This window comes from Cupressus sempervirens, chromosome 3, assembly GCF_028749045.1.
Source record: "Cupressus sempervirens isolate cs-2001-9-10 chromosome 3, ASM2874904v1, whole genome shotgun sequence".
Classification (NCBI taxonomy): Eukaryota; Viridiplantae; Streptophyta; class Pinopsida; order Cupressales; family Cupressaceae; genus Cupressus; species Cupressus sempervirens.
The window spans coordinates 412656547-412678091 of NC_143120.1; the positions used below are offsets into that span (position 1 = coordinate 412656547).

At 34.9% G+C, this 21545-nt stretch overlaps 1 protein-coding gene across 1 annotated transcript; it reads left to right on the forward strand.

The window, feature by feature from the left end:
- Nucleotides 1–8867: 8867 nt before the first annotated feature.
- Nucleotides 8868–10214, forward strand: LOC149566767 (BURP domain-containing protein 3-like). Its single transcript, XM_089820091.1, has 2 exons — nucleotides 8868–8935; nucleotides 9058–10214. Exons 1-2 carry the CDS (start codon nucleotides 8903–8905, stop codon nucleotides 9994–9996), a joined length of 972 nt encoding a protein of 323 aa, XP_089676217.1. The 5' UTR covers nucleotides 8868–8902; the 3' UTR covers nucleotides 9997–10214.
- The last annotated feature ends 11331 nt before the right edge of the window (nucleotides 10215–21545 follow it).

Here is a 21545-nt window from a genome sequence, read left to right on the forward strand (position 1 = left end):
TCTCCCTAGTTTCAACTCATTTTATACCTTCTTGCAAAATAACTACTCATCCCTTTAGGATGAAACAGATATGGAAGATTTTCCATAATTTTTTTTATCATGGAATGTGCTAAGTCTTGCAGACCTCTCCAGAAAGTACTATGTTTGGGATACCTGTCATAGACTTGCTAATCTTGATTTCCTTTGTATGCAAGAGGTTAAAATCTCTAGTTCCAATGTAAGGTCTTTCAAGTTATGACCAAATACAACAACAATTACAATAATAGTTCTACAAGATTCCTTTTCTATTTAACTAGGAAGTCAAAGAGTGGGACACACTTTTCTATGTACATGGAGAGTCTAATGCAAGCGCATCTTGGGTTTTCCTAGTAACTACTTTGGAGCTCATGGGAGGAAGCTCATTAGTTTCTTTGGAGGGTGCTTGGACTAGTATTCAGTCAAAGGAGTGGTGGTCGATCACTTTTGGGTTTAGTGTTGGCCGAGTAGCTCGATCTTTGTGTGTGTGTGTGTGTATTTAATTTAAATTTTATAAGATTTGTTTTAAAAAAACCTCCCTCGCTCCCCATTTAAGAATTTTAATAAATACATATTTTTTTAATAAAAGTTGTAGTGGTATTCTGATAGAAGAAAAATGACCAACCCATCAAATTTATTTGTTAAAATTTTGATTTCATTCCAAACCCTTCCCAATCTAGTTTACAATTTTACATCTACTGAAAGAGTGTGTGTGTGTGTGTGTGTGTGTGTTTTAATTTAAATTTTATAAGATTTGTTTTAAACAAACCTCCACCACCCTCCCATCTGCCACCCCCCCCCCCCCCCCCCCCCATTTAAGAATTTTAATAAATAGTATTATTTCTTATAAAAGTTCTAGTGGTATCCTGATAGAAGAAAGATGACCAACCTATCAAATTCGTTTGCTAAAATTTTGATTTCATTATAAACCCTTCCCAATTTAATTTACAATTTTACATCTACTGAAAGAGGGTTTTAACGATATTTTAATCTCCACGTATACAGAAGAAACCCACAAGCATTCTAGTAAATCCAAAATATAATATTGAAGGATTTGTCATAGGGAAATACGGAAAAATAGTTCACAATCATGAAGAAGATGGGAAGAATAGAGAATGTAATTTACTATGCAAAGTAAAACACAAGAATCTAACTAGATTCTAATGCTAACAATGCAATGCCCAAAAAGATTCATGAGAGAAATTTCTCCTCTCAAAACCTTCTCCTTCTTGAAAATCCTCTTCCAAAAATTTTCCTCCAAACTTTGTGGTCCCCCAAAAAATGAACCCTCAATTACTGATAAGGAGTTCTCTCCTAAAGCCAGGGCACTAATTGTTCGATCACCTGACAAAACTCTTTGCTCTCTAGACTTCAACTCTAAATTAACTTTTCTTTATCTCCCTTTATCTTTTCCATGCATGTTTATTAAATTATAAAATAACTTTATTTACTTTTTACTTAACTTCACTATTCAATTAATTAATTAAATTTTAATCTCATACACCATCATGCAATTAAAATATCTTTATTAAATTCACTTGTTTTATCTTTTTAAATTAATTTCTTATATTTTCATCTGGTGTAGACATCATGCAATCTAACAACTTTTAATAAATTAATATATTGTCACTTTCTAATTTATTTTTGAAACTTAATTGATAAAATATTTATTAACTTAAATAATAATATTACTTATCATTTATTTTAAAAAAAACACTAAATATATTATTATTAAATTAAATTAATATTATCACATTTTAAATTTATTCTTATAACTTTTATCTTTACATTTAATTTTTTTATTTAATTAATTTTCTAATTAATTAAATAAAATAAAATATTAAAATATCATAATAATTTCTCATTTAATTTAATCTTTTAATTAGACTCAATTAATAGAAAATTCACCAAAGACTCATAAAATAAACTATGAAAACCCATCATAGAAAAACACATACGAAATCAAACTAAAGGGTTAGAATCATGAATTAATGACATTTGATGTATTCAAAAGGTAAACAACTTAGATACTTGTCCTAATTTTCTAGGACAAATGGCTTAAAGGTTTAGGATTTGGACTTAAGAATTTATCTCCCCTCTCTTGCCATTGAGATAATGCGATAGGGTATGCTCATCTTGGCAATTCAGGGAAGTCAATACTTGGTACTTGCAACCTACATAAAATCCATGCATGTATATACACAATATTCTAAGCTAAATAGGCAATGACAGGAAGTGGTGCATAAATCCCGACTAGCAGGTGACTATGACTCCCTTCCTCAACCACGTCAGAAATTTCATACATAAAGAAAACATATACGCACACCATACACATGTAGTATGGGATAAGTATCCAAAATAAAACATATATGATAATCCATCTAACTATACATCATCAATAACTGAAAACATTGTAATAATCATCATGCATACATGGAGTATAGAGTATCAAGTAATCTCACCATATATCAATTGAATCTAAAAGAATATCTGATAATCTCAAAATAATGCTACTAATCATCAAACATAAAACTAGCCTAAAAGAGTAGCAAAAATGTAAACTAGGGGCAGGCACTACATGTGTTTTTACCTTAGAGAAAAGATAGAAAATTGAACATATTGAATCCATCAACTAAGATCAATTATGATGAAAGATATACTCTACTAATGAACACTAACAACTTTAGCCATTTACATAATTGAAAAGTTTAAAACTTTGTTACCAAACTTAGTGATTCCAAAAACTTTAATATATTGTACAACGTAACTTCAATACTTGCACTTCCTAAACACCATTAAATTTAGAATGGAAATGGCTAAACAATTTTATCCATTTCAATCTTTAAAATTGAAAGACCCAAGAAACATTTTTTTATGTACCTCCACTAGTTCTCAAACTTATTGTAGCTAATATGCTTCTTGTCCAAATTGAATCATTTTTCGAGCCTTTGAGTGCACTTGTGCCCCTCTTGTTACCATAATGGGAATTGACTATGTTGCTACAATATAAGTTTCTATATCACTGGCTTACAAAAAGATCCTACAATGCACATCTACAATAGAAAATAATTACCCAAGGGAACCTAGATTTGGAAGCCCATATAGACCCTTTGGTACTTATATGTTATGTTCAACCCAAGATGCAACTTGTTTTGATGACCCTGAAGCTTTCTTGAAGATTATTTCACCATTCAAGCAATGTCATTTTGATCAACTTGTGGGCAACTATCTTTCAGACCATACATGTCAATAGCTATATTTTGGAAAGTATTACCAAAGACCTACTAAATGTAATGCCATGTGTTCACCTTTCTAAAGTTTCTATTCATTTGGAATCAAAAGAAAAAGGTGCCAGAGCTTAGATAATGTCATAGTGTTTTCTTTCTTTTGATGTTTCAAAGTCATAAAATCCATGCTTTGCAAGTGTAAAACATACACCATATAAAGAACTTGACATTTTGTATATTTCATCATTAATAGTTCATTCCATACCATGAATTAATTTATATTAAAATTTTAAATTAGTTCATTCCTAGTCCCCACTCTTAATAGTTCATTAATAGTTTTATCCAACTCCTAAATTAATTTTGCATTATTTTTTTTTACTGTTTACTGCTCATTAGGTCCATTGAGCAAAAACCTTTTGGGGAGGCTTTATTGTAAAATCTTTATCCTTTTCCCCTCTCAAATCAATAATTTTATTATTAATTTCATTAAATATTTGTTTATTATTGTCATTCCTATTCTTTTGAGTGTTCTTTCTATTATGGTCTAGCCCATTTGATTTGTCTTTTGTATTTTTGGTTAAATCCTTGGCCTCTCTTTGTTTCACTGACTTATGATTGTTCAATTGTTACAAGAAGTTTGAGATCCTTGTGAAGACCTCATTTCATTTAATTATTTAAGATGACATATGTGTGAGAATATTTTGAGATTGTTAGTGTTTCACCATTCTGACTAGACTTTCTTTAATGATGATATCTTTGTTTCACTAAGTTACGATTTTTCAATTGTTACAAGTTTGAGATCCTTGTGAAGACCTCATTTCATTTGATTATTTAAGATGAGATGTGTGTGAGAATATTTTCATATCATGACGGCTAGTTAATAGTTTTCATTGAGATTGTCAGCAGTACACCATTCTAACTAGGCTTTTTTTAATGCTGATATCAATGGAAATAAAAAATGTATTCTAATTTGAATTAGGCATTTTTATTTATTATTTATATTTATCAGTGGTAGTTGCTAAGATGTGGAATCCAATAGAAGGAACTTGATGGATCCCAAAAGCATGCCCAATATTGCTTACCGCGAAGTTATAAGGTTTTTTGATATTTAATCTTATATAAAGATATATTTAAATGGAATAAAATAAAATTTTAGTTTGGAGTAATATTATGAAGGAAAATGAGTACTCTGTGCAATAGAACAATGATTGGAAAAAATGAAGACAATGACTACTTAATTATGGGACAATGATTGACCAAAAGATGGTTGTACCCCTAAGGATAAAAAGAGATGGTTGTAACCCCAAGGATTAAAAAAGAAAATCATGCATGTTTACAAAGTTATTACAATGCATCGAATGCTTTATAGGAAAATCTCTAAAATTTCTTTCATGGATTTTTCTATGAAGTGGGTTACGTTTTGTAACAAGATCTCCATTATAGTTTTATTCTCTTCATAAACATTATAAAATAGTTCCTTCTTAAAAGTGTATATTTAGTAATTAGGTTAATTCTTACATGATACTAATTATCTCGATGAGTAAATTCTTTTAACATGGTTTTCACACATGCATTAAATGATATTATTACTCTTTGTGCAGTTGTTGTCTATAATAGGATTGTCCATTAATGTAATGCAAGTAGATATGATGAGGAGAAAAAAAAGAGTCAAACCTTATGATCCAATGGCTCTCAAGTATCAAGGTCCTTCATCTCCAACAAACTTTCTAGTATAATTTTCTAGGAGATTCAACTATATTCTACTTGGTCAAATTATCTTTCCTCTAAGAATACATGTTACATTCTCTCATTAAATGCCAAACATGCTAAAATTGCATAACATTTAGCTTTCTAGTATAAATGCTTAGCGGTGTGCTATAATTCAGCCTTTGTAAATAATTTTCTATTTATGATTTTTATATAATTTAAAAAAAAAAAAAATCTATACCAAATGTAGATAGAGAACTATGAGAAAGAGTTGAAGGAAACATAAAACATTTTAGATAAAGAATGTATCAAATTTATAAAGAGCCAATTAATTTTCCTCATGTCTATACAAAGACTAGAGTTGGGCAAGTATATCTAGAGCAGATCTAGAGAAACACATCAGTATTAGAGTTCTTCACTATTACAAATAATCTATAATAGTTCACAACTAGCTTCATAGAGGCCAACCTAATATTTAATTAAATTTATTATAAATTATAGAACATAAAAGTATAATTTTTTAGTTTGAAATATTTGTACAAATTACTTTTTAACTTTTTTTATACAATATATAATCTTTGTATATAATATTTTCAATCCATTCATATTGAGCATGAATTGTTGGAGTTAATTTCTAACTATCTTAGTTATTTCACTGTAGACCTCTTCATCATTCTAACGTACACTAATTCACTCTTCCACCTTGCCCTATCCTCTTCCTCATTTCACAGATGATTTTTTTTTTTTGATTTAATCTTTTTTTTTTTCTTGTAGTTTCCATATGATCTGATGGATTAAATTGATGTCAATACCAATGTCAAAGAAAATTTGGATTCTCCTTTATTGATAAACTTCTTGTTGCAAAAATGTAGATATAGAAAGAAAAGGAGGAATAGTGCGGTAGGTTGTATTGATGTAGCAACAACAAGACATATTTTAAGAATAAAACTTTCTTTTATACTATATTTTCAAAACAGAAAAGAGAACTTTATGTTATGTATCAGATAATTGTGCTTTTATTTTAAAACTTACTAATTTTTTTTTTTCATTTTTGTGTTCATCTCTATTTTATCTATGCTTCTAGGTTGTTTAATGTTCTCCTTTATTATTTTTCTCCTTTGTCTCTTACCATTGTCTATAAATTCTACCATTGTTTGTCTCTTACCATTGTTTATAAATTCTAGAAAGTAGACAATAATTGAAATGATCCAATATTGAAATGAATTCTTATTTTCGAATATTCAATTTTTTTCTTTTCATCAAAATCTAATCAAATGTTAGTTTTCCAAGAATAGTAGTGAATTTTGTACAAGTAAAGCAAACTACTACAGAGTGTCATCCTTTGTATTTCATAATTTTGTTCATCAAAGTTATATTAATGTGAAAGGTGAAATTAATTTACATTCTGCTAAGAAAAAATGGATAATATCAAAATCCAACATTGGCCTAATGTAGCTATAAGAATCCACGATTTAGCTTGGCAAACATAATAGTGATGGAAGGTAGTAGGCTAGGATTGGGATGTTTGACAAACAAATGTATCTGGGAAGCTTTAGTTAGCACATCATTCTCAAGTCATATTATAATATTTTCAACAGGTGTTTTTAAAGATGAGGTAACTAAGTTTTATGACATTGGTGTCATTAAATTTAGAGGAGAAAATGTTTTTACACATTTTGACAAAGACAAATATGCTGTGGGAGGCATCAGGAACAACAATTTTCTTTAGCAAGAAAAAGTAAGTGTGTTGCACTAAACTAATTTATTCTCCTCCATTCTTATAGAAATGTTTATAGTTAGATGAAATTAATAAGGAGAACACATTTCCTACGTGTCCAAGTTCATTGTCCACGTTTTCAACAATAGGAACCAACTTCAAGTTCTTTCATTATTGTTGTAAAATTGATTTTCATGCTTATTAATATGGAGCAACTTTTTTTCATGTTTCCATAGTTGGACTCCACATCATCTTATTTTCTTGTTCTTCGTTAGTGTAAAACTCTCTATAAACAAGAATTTTTGAAAACTCTTAAACATTCTATCTATTAATATTTTCTTTTGATTTTGTTTAAAATAGATATTTAATTTTTATAATGCACTAATACATATTATACATACTCTTGAATACATTTTCCACTTGCAAGTTATTTAGATTTCTTTAAAATTGCTATCTAATTTCTAAAATTTGTCAACATATAACTTCTATATTATTACATTCTAAAAATTGAATAAATAATTCTAATTTTCTTTAAAAAATTCAATTTTATACTATTGTCATTACAACCTAGATATATAGAATTCTGTATTATTTTGCAAAGGTGCCTCTTGGCCATATTAGAAGTACTTTAAAATATCTCCTTCATGTTAAAAAACTAAAATTTTCCTTAATGTTCACATGCAAGTTGGGTTAGCACGGCTAGCAATGATTTTGATATTTAAGAAGAGATAGGGCCAAGGAATCATGGGAAATTGAAATTAATGGAACTTTGAGTGCTTATTTTGCTATCTATTTCATTAAGCACAAAACCAAATTAATTATATAATGAAAATCTTGAGTAACCCCATTATAAACAATAGTGTACTAATGCATGACATTAGACTCAAATCCAGTTAACCTTGAACATATTCATATTGATCTATTATCATTTTTCTATGTGATCATTTGAAAAATGCATTCTACATGCCAAATAATACATGGTATCTACTCTTTTGCTCTTTCTAGCCCTCGAACTCATTGCAACACCATTTTAAAAGTCAAAATTGGTCCAACCTACATGTACGCAATGAAATTATCTTCCAGCCCACACATATGAAATTAAATTGTTTGTATGCATACAAGTTCCTTCTCATTCCTACATATAGTATGTACAATAGTGACCTTTTACTTTATAATTTATTTTGGTGACTTATTTTGTTTGGGTAGCTTTTAGTTGAGATACCAATTCTATAACTTTAGTTTAAATGATTAGGCTAGATGGTATCTCCATCTTTAAAAAAATCCAAAAGAATATCCAGGTCACACACATTCTCCTCATGTCCGATCTTAGGCAGGGACTTTAGCTCGCACAGCTCTTGTTTAGATATAGTCTTTCCATTCTGACAAAACCAACCATTCACTGTAGCATTACTTGGGTTTTCCCAAGTTCAAACAATTATCTCATAGGAAATCTAGATACGGTATAGTAGCGGATAAATCCCATCAAATTGCATTGTAGCGGATCAAATTTTTATGAGTCGATTACATAATTGATATGGTGGCGCCCCCAGCAAATGCCAATACGATTATAAAACTCCAAAATTCTAATTATGCTTTGTTTTATCTGATATCGGCCTGCAACAACGACAAAGCTGACCTTGATAGGTTTTAAATTTTGTGCATTGAAGCTTCTAACGAAAGTGCTCACGATCTGACCTGCTATCGTCTATTTTCGCAAGTTGAGGTGATCTCATATCCTTCAATTGTATCTCCCGAGCACTGCAACCGGCTGTCTTTCACAAGAGAGTCACGGGGTCTCATTATGTAGACTAATAAAAAGAAAATTCAGATAGTTTGCCATTAGTCTTACTCGAATATTGAAATTTAACTTTGATAGCTTTACTTCTCACTTTAACAAGTGAATTCTAGCCTTATGACCCACTCCGCCAGCTGATACGATTGTAGAGCTTTTCAAAGTGGATTTGCTAACGACTCTGATACTTTTAACGTTGCCGAGATATGATTGTAGTGCGTACGATCTCATCTGATATCCGCGTTTGAAATATGTCTAGAAAATATCAGCAGTGTCCCCCACTAAAAACAAGATGATATAAGTAATATGAGATTTGACATGCATGCTGTGCCTACGTCTACGATGGCGCGCGGCTTCCCTAGTCGTAAGCTCAGTATATTTATATGACGGAGAACCTCTTTCACTTGGTATCTCTGAAACACTGAAATTACCGCCTTTCACAGGATGGGGAGTTTAACTAGTTTCATTCTTTTCTTTGTAAGGTTTTATTTTTATTTTTCTTTTTAAAAATTATTATCAAGATAGTTCACGTAGTTTGTAACTATAATTTATTTTGCTAGCTTTGCTAATTATGAGTTTCGGTTGTTTGGAATTGACAGGCAGTAGCAGCAATGAGTGCGGCGCATTTGCAAGGTGAAAAGGTTTTATCTCCGACTAGTCCAAGCATGGCGTACTGGCAGGAGAAACTGCCCACGACACCCATTCCACAAACTCTGAAGGAACTCATCTCATATGAGAAAGTAGCAGTGAAGTACGTTGGGACAAATAATGAAAAGGGAAAAGGCGTTGAGGAGGTTTTGCCACACTGCACTATCCAGCTCAATGTTTATGCTGCAGCTACGGCGCAAATGCTGAGAAACCCATCGCTGTGCATGTTTCTGCTGGAGAAGGACTTGGTGGTCGGAACCAAAGTGTCACTCACCTTCGTGCAGGCCGCAAGCATTCCCAGGCATTTTATTCCACGCATCGCCGCGGACAAACTCCCTTTCTCCTCCGACAAGCTCTCCCTGGCGTTGAAGGAACTCAACGTAGCGCCCGATTCCCTCGCGGCTGTGGCCATGAATGAGACATTACAAGCCTGCGAGAGACCTGCTGGGAAGGGCGAAACCAAATTCTGCGCAACGTCGTTGGAGTCGATGATCGACTTCATCACGTCAAAGATGGGGAACGACCGTTTATCCGTTCTTTCAACAAAAGTTTCGAAGAGGTCAAAATCTGTGAAGCAGGAGTATACGATAATGCGAGTGAAAGACGAGGGGAAGGAGGAGGCGGCGCCAGTGTATTACTGCCACAGCGAAGAGTATCCGTACGCGGTGTATCTGTGCCACGAGCTGCGAGGGGCGAGGGTGGCGAGAGTTACGGTGAGGGGCGAAGATGCAGGGAAGACGGTAGAGGCGGCGGCCATCTGTCACATGGACACCAGTTCATGGAATCCGGACCACGCTTCATTCAAGATCCTGAACGTAAAGCCTGGTCATGCCACTTCTATTTGTCACTTCGCTTCCCAAGGTGATGTTTTGTGGCTCAAAGTTGCCTGATCAGATCTACGCCTCCGCGCAACTACACTTGCTATATATGTATAAATAAATTAATAACTTGCAGCGTTAGGGGGAGCAGGATGAACATGCTTAGCTTCAAGTTTGTTTGTTGTCACGAGGAGGCACAGTAACTCTCTTTCTGTCTTTTAGTACTGTCGTTTGTAGTGAGAACCAGCATGTTGTGTTTATAAACTATAAAAATCTATTATTAGTGTCTATTTATCATTCTCAACTAGCAACCAGCAACTATAAACTAGCAACGTTTATTTTACCACTTTATTTGGCAAAGCAAATATCTTCAAGCAATTGTTTCAGCAAATTCTCGATGGTAAACCCTCATCTCCAGTCTGCTTTGATGGGCGATTTCTCAGGATCCAAAAGGTGGAATCTCTGGAACCCTTCAACCTTGTGTAATGAGGATGGTAAGTTTGACGCCATAGATTCGAGGGTTGTATGGGGAAAGTTGCTCGAAAGGATAAACTAAGGGGTTTTCCACTAGTTGAGATAATTTTCTGCTAGCTACGTGAGCTAATAAGATTCTTCCACGAAAACCCCAACCTTGTGATCCCTCAGCTACCCGATCATCCTGATCTCCCCCTTCCCAATTTTTTTAGGCTCAAAGGAGACCTCCATCGCATCTATATCTAATTTCGTTGTCAAGTTTTCCCTTTGAAATTCTTCATCTAGTGGCTTCAGAAGAACCCCACTATGCGCCTGCAGGGCTTTAAACCCCAATTGTGAATACCGCCTTCTTAGAAGGCTTTTAGGATTATTGCATTCAGATGGCCTCTTTACGAGATGGTATGAGAATGCTTCTTCGAGTACCAAAGTTTGGAAGTAGTTGGAGGATTCCTTTAGTAACCATTTAGTATCTCTTTCCTTGATTAGGACATTTTGTTCTTAGATTGCAGATTGCGATCTTCGCAAAAAATTGCTTTATGGAATCCTCCCATTTTTTAGGGCCACCACCACAAATTCATTCGATGGGCTCCCTATTTTGAAATAGCCTTTTCTAATAATGTTGATGTGTTGAAGTGGATTTCGATTTCAAAAAAATTGATTGAACTTCGCGAGTCATACAAGGAAAGGATAGGTGGTCTTTTAAGAAATTTGAGGGGCCTTGAGGAAGATTTATTGCCTCAACGAATGTCAAAGTTTTTGTGGAAATGGAATTTTACAAATATTTGCTTCACTTTGTTATCTTATCACTAATCATTTCATCTTTTATTTCTATCCTAATCTTTTCTTAGGTAACTTGTTCAAAATTAAGATCACTTGGAACCTTGGAAATGGACATAAAGTCCATTTTTCCATATTGTTGGGGTGGTTAATAAGCTATTATCAAACTAGTTAATTTGGATCCCACAAGGACAATCTTGGACTCTTACCTAGTATTATTTCTAAAAGACTACACTTACTACAATCTAAACATCCTAAAATGTTTGAGGTGGAAATTATTTTTCATGTTTGACATCCTAGTAAATGAACTCTACATCCTTAACTCTATCTAAAGATACTAATTTGGTTGCTCTTATCTAAAATTCAAATAACATATTCTTGTTGTTGACCTTCAAGATGATTTTATAAAGAAAATGAATATCAAAGTATTATTTTCTCTTAAAGTCACACATCCTACGAAACATGCAAACTTTCTCTACTATAACTTTTTTGGCATTCTCTATCTACTTGTCTTGTAACTGAGATAATTTGATCTTGTCCACAATTATACAAATAATAGATTATTTTTTCTTTGATACCTTCACCTAAATATTATTTATATACATGAACCTAATTTAGGTAAAAGTATTGAATGTATTTAGCCCTTTTCGACCTACATTGTTGAAGTATTAGATAGCAGCCAAAAAAGAACAGGGGGCTGACCCCAAGCAATAAATTGGATGAACAATCAGCCAGAGATAACCTCCTAGTTGTATATCGATACTATGCCATCTTTAAACTTCAAAAAACAAAATATGTGAATGGTGCAAAGCACCCTCACTATAAATAGATAGTTAAGTCTAATTAGTGAGTTTGAATTGAGTTCTAATTTTAATTATGCTTAGTTGTGTTGAGATGAGTTAGTTAATCTCATAAGTTTATTTGTTTGTAATAAAGGACTTGTCATAGTCCATTTTGTTTGTAATAGGCCTAATTGAGCTACTATGTAAAAAATGCTCTTAGGACCTTATTTTGGCTTGTGTAAGGGGTTGATATATTCCACCTCAAGTTCATTGATGGTTTATCTAGTTTAGGTTAAGAGTCATTAGTATTAAAAATGTGACAGACATGCTAATGTGCTGATCCGCATTTCTTAGTTTGTCAACAACTTAGTATTTGGCAAGGATACTTATCATTTTTGAAAGGATAAGAGGAGTTGGTTACCATAGACACACGTGCTAAGGCTTATACAAGTCAAATAATTCTTTGTTCATTGGTTGGTTGGCATTAATGAAGAAATCCATCATTGAAAGTACAAAACAAGTGCTGTCACAACTCGCTTTCTAAGTTTTTTATGAGTTTTGATGAATTGTATGGATAGTGTACTGAGGTTTTTCAATTTATTCTTGTAATATTTAATTATTTCTCTGAATCACCTTTCATTTGCACTTGGTCTCATGCTTTGAATCGATCTAGTTGAAAAGTTATAAGCAAATTACTATCAACTAGTCTAGAATCCTGATTTTCAGCATTGCCATGCAAAAAGAGGACTCTATTGCCACTTCCCATGATTGAAAATTCTTGATATCTGGTGGGAAGTGGTAATGGAGGTTTTATATTGTATTATATTCTAAATTTCTTTTCTACAGAGCTTTCAAGCAAAGTTATGGTGATGCCCTAGGCTGATCCCCATGGTTGGATGAGCTTGTGGAGAGGGAAAATCTGTTTGGTTTAGAGTTTTTGTGTAAACAAAGACACCAATAGGTATATGTTATGGAAATTTATTTGATTCCTCTTTCCAATGGTGTATGGGGTTTATAAATATATGCTGACTGGTGAAGCATTTGAAGCATAAACTTAAAATCTGTCCTGGAAGTCTAGAAACTCTTAAAATGCAGCTCAGTGTGGAGCCCCTATCGTTTTACCCAACCGTTGGATCTTTCTGAAATTTTATTATGTTGGTGAAACCCTAATTTTTCTCATTATCAATGGTGAGATTGATAATTTTGGTCCTTTTTCAAAATTTACATCTATTTGTGTAGGGGTCTATCTAGAGGCATAAAAGAGCTTGTTTAAAATTTCAGCAAGACTCAAGAAAGTTGTACAGAAAGCATAGATCATTAAAGAAAATGAAGAGGACTTATGGGAGTGAAAATCCATGGCATCTAGGGTGATGATCCAATAGCAAGGGTTGTGGGATTTCAAGGGAAGTAAGGCTATACCTAGGAGGCAAGCCTTGGGGTTAGGCCTAGGAGGTCTAACAGATTGGAAACTATATTTCGATAATTGGATGATCTTGGTAGTGCTATAGAGAGTTTTATTGAATGCCATAAACCCTCTGCATCAGAGTGGTATCAGAGCCAGATATTGGCTAGAAGTGGTGTATGTCAGACATAGAAGAATCTGAAGGTAGTTCAATGCCTCCTAAGGCAATGAACCAGGATGCTGTAAGGCAACTGGTGACACAAATGTTGGAGGAAATGAAGACCCAAGAAAAAGATAAAGAGAAAAAATGAAGTCCCAAGAAAGATAAAATGAAAGTGAAAACAGAGTGGGGTGATGAGACAGATGAAGAGGAAGAGGAAGCTAAGGAAGAGAAAGAAGTACTTGCTCCTGATCAAAAAGTAATGATGGATGCATTTAAATCAATTTCTAGGGATAGCATGGACGGTATACCTAGCTATGGTGGTAACTTAAATGGGGAAGAGCTATTGGAGTGGATAGATGCTTTGAGCAACCATTTTGATTACAAAGAGGTGGTAGAAGAAAAGAGGTTCAATGTAGCCAAGTCGAGGCTAAAGGGGTGAGCATTAGTTTGGTGGAACATGATGCAAGAAGAAAGATTGCAAGAGGGAAAGAAGAAGATAGTTTCTTGGGAAAGGATGAAAATCAAACTCAAGGCACAATTCCTTCCAAAAGGCTATGAAGTACAACTTCATAATTTGAAACAAAGGAGTTAGATGTAAGCTCCTACACAGAAGAGTTTCATAAACTGAGTTTGAGAGCCAAGAAGCATGAGAATGAAGTGGAAAAGTTGGCAAGGTACATGAATGGTCTTAGAACCAATATCCAAGATGAGATCAGCATTCTCACTCCTGATAGTGAACACAAATGTTTTCAGTTGTCCTTAAGGGCAAAAGAAAAGTTCAAGAGAAGACATGAGCAGCGACAAAAGCAAAGAGGAGGTAGGAGTTTCAGAGGAAGGGGCACATTTGGAAGAGGTCCCAATGCTACAAAAACAGAGGAGAATAGTCCATTTGAAGGACATGGAGACTCATCAAGAGGATCCTTTAGAGGCACATATAGGGGAAGGAGTAATTTTAGAGGTAGATGGGGACAAGGAGGCAGAAATACCCCAGTATTTATAGGCAGATGCTATCATTGTAACCAAGTGGGCCACTCCATCAGTAGATGTCCAGAGAGAGCCTCAAGTTCACATGTTGGAGAAAGAAGAACCCATTTAGTTCAAGAGGAAGATACAATATCACCCATGATAACCATTGGTAAGGCAGGACCTACAATGGATGGAGAGAATCTCATGGTGAAAAGAACCTTGTTAAAAATGCCTCAAAGGAAAGAACCACCACAAAGGAAGAGTTTTTTTAGAACAACATGTAAGTCACATGGGAAGATCTGCAAAGTAATAGTGGATTTAGGGTATACAGAAAATATTGTCTCTGTTGAAATGGTGGAGAAATTAAAGCTCAAGAGATTACCACACCTTACTCCATATTAGGTGTCTTGGTTAAATAATGGACAACATGTGTTGGTAGATGAACAACAATGGGTAGAATTTGAGATTGGAGAGTACAAGGATAGAGTCTTATGTTACATCCTTCCTATGGATGCATGCCATCTGCTTTTGGGACGACCATGGCAGCATGATGTGAAGTCTACACATGATGGGGAGAAGAATAGCTACATTATTATCAAAGATGGAAAGAAGTATCAAATGGATCATTTACCTGATGAGCATGAAGAGAAACAAGTGGGTTCTAGTGTCATGATGTTGAGTGGGAAATAATTTCTACAAATATTTAAACATGTAGGAGAGAAAGGATATGCAATTATCCTAAAACCAAAAGAAGAGGCAAAACCAAATTTCATGAAGGGCATTCCACAAGAAGCACAAGAGTTGGTAAAACAATATGAAGAAGTTATAGGGGATGATAAACTAGACTCATTACCACCTATGAGGGATATTAATCATCAAATTGATCTCATACCTGGATCTAATCTGCCCAATAAAGCTGCTTACAAAATGACTCCTAGTCAAAATGAAGAAATTGGTAAACAAGTGCAAGAGCTGATGGATAAGGGCTTCACAAGGAAAAGCTTAAGTCCTTGTGCTGTTCCAATAGTGTTGGTACCTAAGAAAGGAGGGAAATGGCGAATGTGTACAGACTCAAGGGCCATTAACAAGATTACAATAAGATATTGTTTCCCAATGCCTAGAATAGAGGATCTATTGGACAACTTGGGAGGAGCTTGTTATTGCAAACTAGATTTGAAATCAGGGTACCATCATATTAGAATAAAACCTGGGGATGAGTGGAAGATAGCATTTAGGAAAAATGTAGGGCTCTACAAATGGTTGGTGATGTCCTTTGGGCTCACAAATGCACCTAGTACCTTCCAAAGGATCATGAATGAAGTTCTAGTTGAGTTCATTGGTAAGTTTGTAATTGTATATCTTGATGATATTTTAATATTTAGCAAGTCCAAAGAAGATCATCTCAAGCATGTAGAGCTAGTGTTGAAGAAGTTGAAGGAGGCCAAGTTGAAAATCAATCTTGTAAAGTGTGAGTTTTGTAAAACTGAACTAGTTTACCTTGGTTTTGTTATTTCTCAAGGTTACTTAAAGATGGACCCTAGTAAAGTTGATGCAATCTTGAATTGGCCAAATCCCCAAAGCATAGGAGATGTTAGAAGTTTTCATGGAATGGCTTCATCCTATAGGAAGTTTGTGAGAAATTTCAGCCATGTGTGTGCACCTATTCTTAATACTATAAAGGGGGGAATGAAATGCAAGTTCAAGTGGACAGAAGAGGCTAATAAGGGGTTTGAGTTACTGAAAACTAAAATAGCAGAGTTACCTACACTTAGGCTACCTAATTTTAATCAGTTGTTTACTATTGAGTGTGATGCTAGCCCAAGGGCTATTAGGGCAGTTTTGAGTCAAGAAGGCCATCCAATTGATTTTTTTTCTAAAATTTTGAATGATGCCAAACAAAAGTATTCCACATATGATTTGGAACTATATGCTATGGTACAAGCTCTCAAAAAATTGAGGCATTAATTTCTTCCAAAAGAGTTTGTTGTGTTCACAGATAACCATGCACTTAGTTTCTTGAATGGACAGGATAAGTTGAATCAAAGACACCTTAAGTGGGTTGAATACTTGCAAGCCTATACCTTTACCATAAAACATAAGAAAGGGGTCAAAAATAAGGTGGCAGATGCATTAAGTAGGAGAGTTTTGGCACTCCAAGAAATTAGATTACAAAGTGTAGGCATGGAAGATATCAAGGGACTCTACCAAGAAGACAAAGATTTCAAAGAAATCTATAATACTTGTCAGCAATATTTGTAGGCATTCAAAGTTGATCATGTTGATTATATGTTGTAGGAAGGTTTATTATTCAAAGGACCATTGCTTTGCATACCTTGGAGTTCTATGAGGGAGAACATCATTAGGAAGAAACATCAAGGTAGTTTGGGAGGTCATTTTGGGCTTGATAAGACATTAGAAAGAGTGACCCGATATTATTATTGGCCAAAGGTACAAGCTGAATTCAGAAAGTTTGTTGAGTAATGTAGCATATGTAAAAGAGCTAAGGGAACAAGAAGTAATGAAGGACTATACCAGCCACTACCCATTCCACAATGACCTTGGGAATGTGTGAGTATGGATTTTGTATTGGGATTGCCTAAGACCCCAAGAGGCTATGATAGTGTCTATGTAGTGGTGGATAGGTTCAGTAAAATGTCTCATTTTATCCCTTGTAAGAACACAAATGATGCTTCCCTTGTTGCAGGTATATTCTTCAAGGAATTGGTTAGACTTCATGGGTTACCAATCAGCATTGTTAGTGATCAAGATAGAAAGTTTGTTGGTCATTTTTGGAGGACACTTTGGAAGAATTTGGGAACTAACTTATCATTCTCTTCAGCCTATCATCCTCAAACTGATGGCCAAACAGAGGTAGTTAACAGAAGTTTGGGAAATCTTCTTAGATGCTTAACCAAACAGCATGGGTAGTCATGGGATCTTATTCTTGGGCAAGCGGAGTATGCATATAATGATTCATGCAATAGAAGTACAGGTAAAAGCCCTTTTGAAATAGTTTATGGTGCTCATCCTAGAGGCATTCTTTAGCTTAGAGACCTTTCTTTGCAAGACAAAACAAGTGCTCAAGGAGAAGTGTTTGCTGACCATATCAAGTCACTTCATGACAAAGTAAGGAGACATTTACAACAGCAAAGTGAAAAGTACAAAGAAAGGGCTGATCAAGGGAAGAGAGACCTTCAATTTAAGGTGGGTAACTTAGTCCTAGCATATCTTAGGAAGGTAAGGCTTCCTAAAGGCACCCCACACAAGTTGTTGATGAAAAAGATTGGACCTCTCAAGATATTGCACAAGTATGGAAACAATGCTTATGAGGTGGAGTTACCTCCGAATTTGGGCATCTCTCCCATATTTGATGTTGGAGACCTTTACCCTTTCAAGGGTATAATAGATGAAGACACTCTTGGGTCAAAGACTTACCCACACCTCAGCCTGTCACATTGGAATGCATTCTTGATTCCAAGGTTCTCAAGAAGAAAAGGAAAGGAGTATACAAGGAGTATCTTGTCAAGTGTACAGGCCAACTTGAATAAGAGGCCGTATGGATGACTGAAGTTGATATTTTGAAGCATGGCAACCGCTTGGCTGACCTAGTAACTCAAGGAACTTTAGTTTTTCATCTAAGGGGAGTATATGGTCCAGAACACCTCACTATAAATGGATAGTTAAGTCTAATTAGTGAGTTTGAATTGAGTTCTAATTTTAATTATGCTTAGTTGCGTTGAGATGAGTTAGTTAATCTCATAAGTTTATTTGTTTGTAATAAAGGACTTGTCATAGTCCATTTTGTTTGTAATAGGCCTAATTGAGCTACTATGTAAAAAATGCTCTTAGGACCTTATTTTGGCTTGTGTAAGGGGTTGATATATTCCACCTCAAGTTCATTGATGGTTTATCTAGTTTAGGTTAAGAGTCATTAGTATTAAAAATGTGAGAAACATGCTAATGTGCTGATCCGCATTTCCTAGGATGTCAACAACTTAGTATTTTGCAAGGATACTTAGCATTTTTAAAAGGATAAGAGGATTTGGTTACCATAGACACACGTGCTAAGGCTTGTATAAGTCAAGGAATAATTTTTTCATTGGTTGGTTGGCATTAATGAATAAATCCATCATTGAAAGTACAAAACAAGTGCTGTCACAACTTGTTTTCTGAGGTTTTTATGAGTTTTGATGCATTGTATAGATAGTGTACTGAGGTTTTTTTATTTCTTGTTGTAATATTTAATTAGTTCTCTGAATTACCTTTCATTTTCACTTGGTCTCATGCTTTGAATCAATCTGGTTGAAAAGTTATAGCAAATTACTATCATCTAGTTTAGAATCTTGATTTTCAGCATTGCCTTGCAAAAAAGAGGACTCTATTGCCACTTCCCATGATTGAAATTTCTTGATATCTGGTGGGAAGTGGTAATGGAGTTTTTACATTGTATTATATTCTTCATTTTGTTTCTACAGAGCTTTCAAGCAAAGTTATGGTGATGCCCTAGGCTGATCCCCGTGGTTGGATGAGCTTGCGGAGAGGGAAAATCTATTTGGTTTAGATTTTTTGTGTAAAGAAAGACACCAATAGGTATATTTTATGGAAAGTTATTTGAGTCCTCTTTCCAATGGTGTATGGTGTTTATAAATATATGCTGACTGGTGAAGCATTTGAAGCATAAACTTAAAATCTGTCGTGGAAGTCTAGAAACTCTTTAAATGGTTGGATCTTTCTGAAATTTTATTATGTTGGTGAAAACCAAATGTTTCTCATTATCAACGGTGGGATTGATAATTTTAGATCTTTTTCGAAAGTTACATCTGTCTATGTATGGGTCTATCTAGAGGCATAAAAGAGCTTGTTTGAAATTTTGGCAAGACTCAAGAAAGTTGTATGGAAAGCATAGATCATTAAAGAACATGAAGAGGACTTATTGGAGTGAAAATTCATGGCATCTATGGTGATGATCCAATATCAAGGTTTGTGGGATTTCAAGGGAAGTAAGGCTATACCTAGGAGGCAAGCCTTGGGGTTAGGCCTAGGAGGTCTAACGGATTGGAAACTATATTTAGATCATTGGATGATCTTGGTAGTGCTATAGAGAGTTTTATTGAATCCCATAAACCCTCTACATCAGTGCACAACATTATTAATGGTACTATCATACCTTAGACTAATATCCATAAAAGAACTTAAAATGTACTAGCAACTCCTATACAAAATGCTTATCTTAATCAACATAATGTTAAAAGCTAAAACCCCATGGGGTATCAAGTTCAGAGCACTACTCATGAGAAACTACACATAAAAAACACCAAAACTAGGGCTGATTTCCCTCTTCTTTCCCTTGCTTGTCCTCTTTCTTTTCCTCAATAGAATCCCTGGCCACATTCTCCCCCTCCCCCTTAAATGGTTTGTCTAGGATTGTCTTTAGCGAGTCCTCTACCTTAAAACCATAGATGGATTGGGTGGTTTTAGTAGCTTTTCCTAGATTCTTCTTCTCCTTTTTAGCTTGCAGGAAGTATAAGGTTGTGGCTATAGAGTGCATGACTTTGGTAGAAAACTCCACCAACGTTTCAAATCACTGGCAAATACTAGTTTGATTATTAGCTAGGTATGTCATGCAATGTTCTTGCCATTCTAGTCAAGCCTTACTATGGTTGTGCTTCCCTTTCTTCCTAGTGTCTTTGTTGAGTTCTTTCTTAGGGGAAGTGATGTCTTCCCCCCACTTCTATCTGAGGTAGCCTCTAGGGTTTCATAGAAATGGGAAGGGTTGAGAGGGACGGGGGCAGACTGAGGTAATCTCTTCTTTCTCATGGGTTTGGCATCACTGTCAGAAGACTAAGAGGTGGAATCTTGGTTTCGAGTAGGGGGGGACATGAATTTATCTAACTGGAGGTACTTAATGGTTCTCCTAGTGCTCTTTATACCCTTCTTAGTATCCCAATCTGACTCTATTAGGCTGATTTTGACTTTCAGACCATGGGTTTTCTGTAACTTCTTATGGCTAGGCCCAAGTCCATTGCCCAAGGAGACTTGGCGGGTCACCAAGGCCAGAGGATTAACCAAAAGAGGATGGCTCTGGGCTATGTGCTGGATATACAACTTGTTCATAAGCCCTTGGTGGATAAGGTAGAAAGTTTTACCCTCCTCATGTTTCCTGCTAGCCTTAAAAATAAAATCTTCTAGTGAATGAAATAATAGAAACATGAAGGAAATGTGGTCAATATTCTTGAAGTGATTCAAAATAGGGAAGTGGTAATAATAGATTACTTGAAAGTAGTCCTAAAGGGTGATATACCGCATAATCCCATAGCAGATGGTGTCCCAAGGCTTAGGGAGGGCTTCCCGTGAAAATCTTTCGCACATTTACATTAGTTCCTCCTTGAGATTGAAATTTTTTCACAAACTGGGCTCCTCATTAACCTTAGCCCACCTTTGCCATTTCTTTCCTTTTGTAGTAAAATCTCTAGTCCTCACAATGGTTTCCTCAGAGATTTCAAATTCAATACCATTGACAGTCACCTTTATGTCCTTCCAAGTCTAGAAGAATTGCATTGAGACAATCTTGTCATGCTTCTTGATTCCCTCCATATATGGTAAGAGGTCACCTTCCCACAAGTAGACGATGACTACCTAACTACTATGGATGCCCTTCTCCACAAAAACTAGTTCTATGTGATCACTAACACTCATGTCTTCACCCAGGTCAACAACCAAATCTTTAGATGACATAGCCTCTTTGCAGGTATGAAATATAAAATGAGAAGCTTGAATGATAAAAATGAAAAAGCATTGCATATTCATCATAATTTCGCAAAGTTTCTTGGAAGACAAAAATTCATCCTATGTTTAGACCACCCAACGGATTTGGGGGGTTTCCAATGCCAAATCCTACTACATTCTTTTATGATCCTAATAACCTTGTGGGCCACCCCCACACTAGTATTGGCTTGTTCCCTGAAGATCCTATTATTTTGTTTCTTCTAGATATGCCAAGTAACATATGGGGAGATAATCAACCATAAGTTTATGAGATAAGGATGTATCGCTAGCC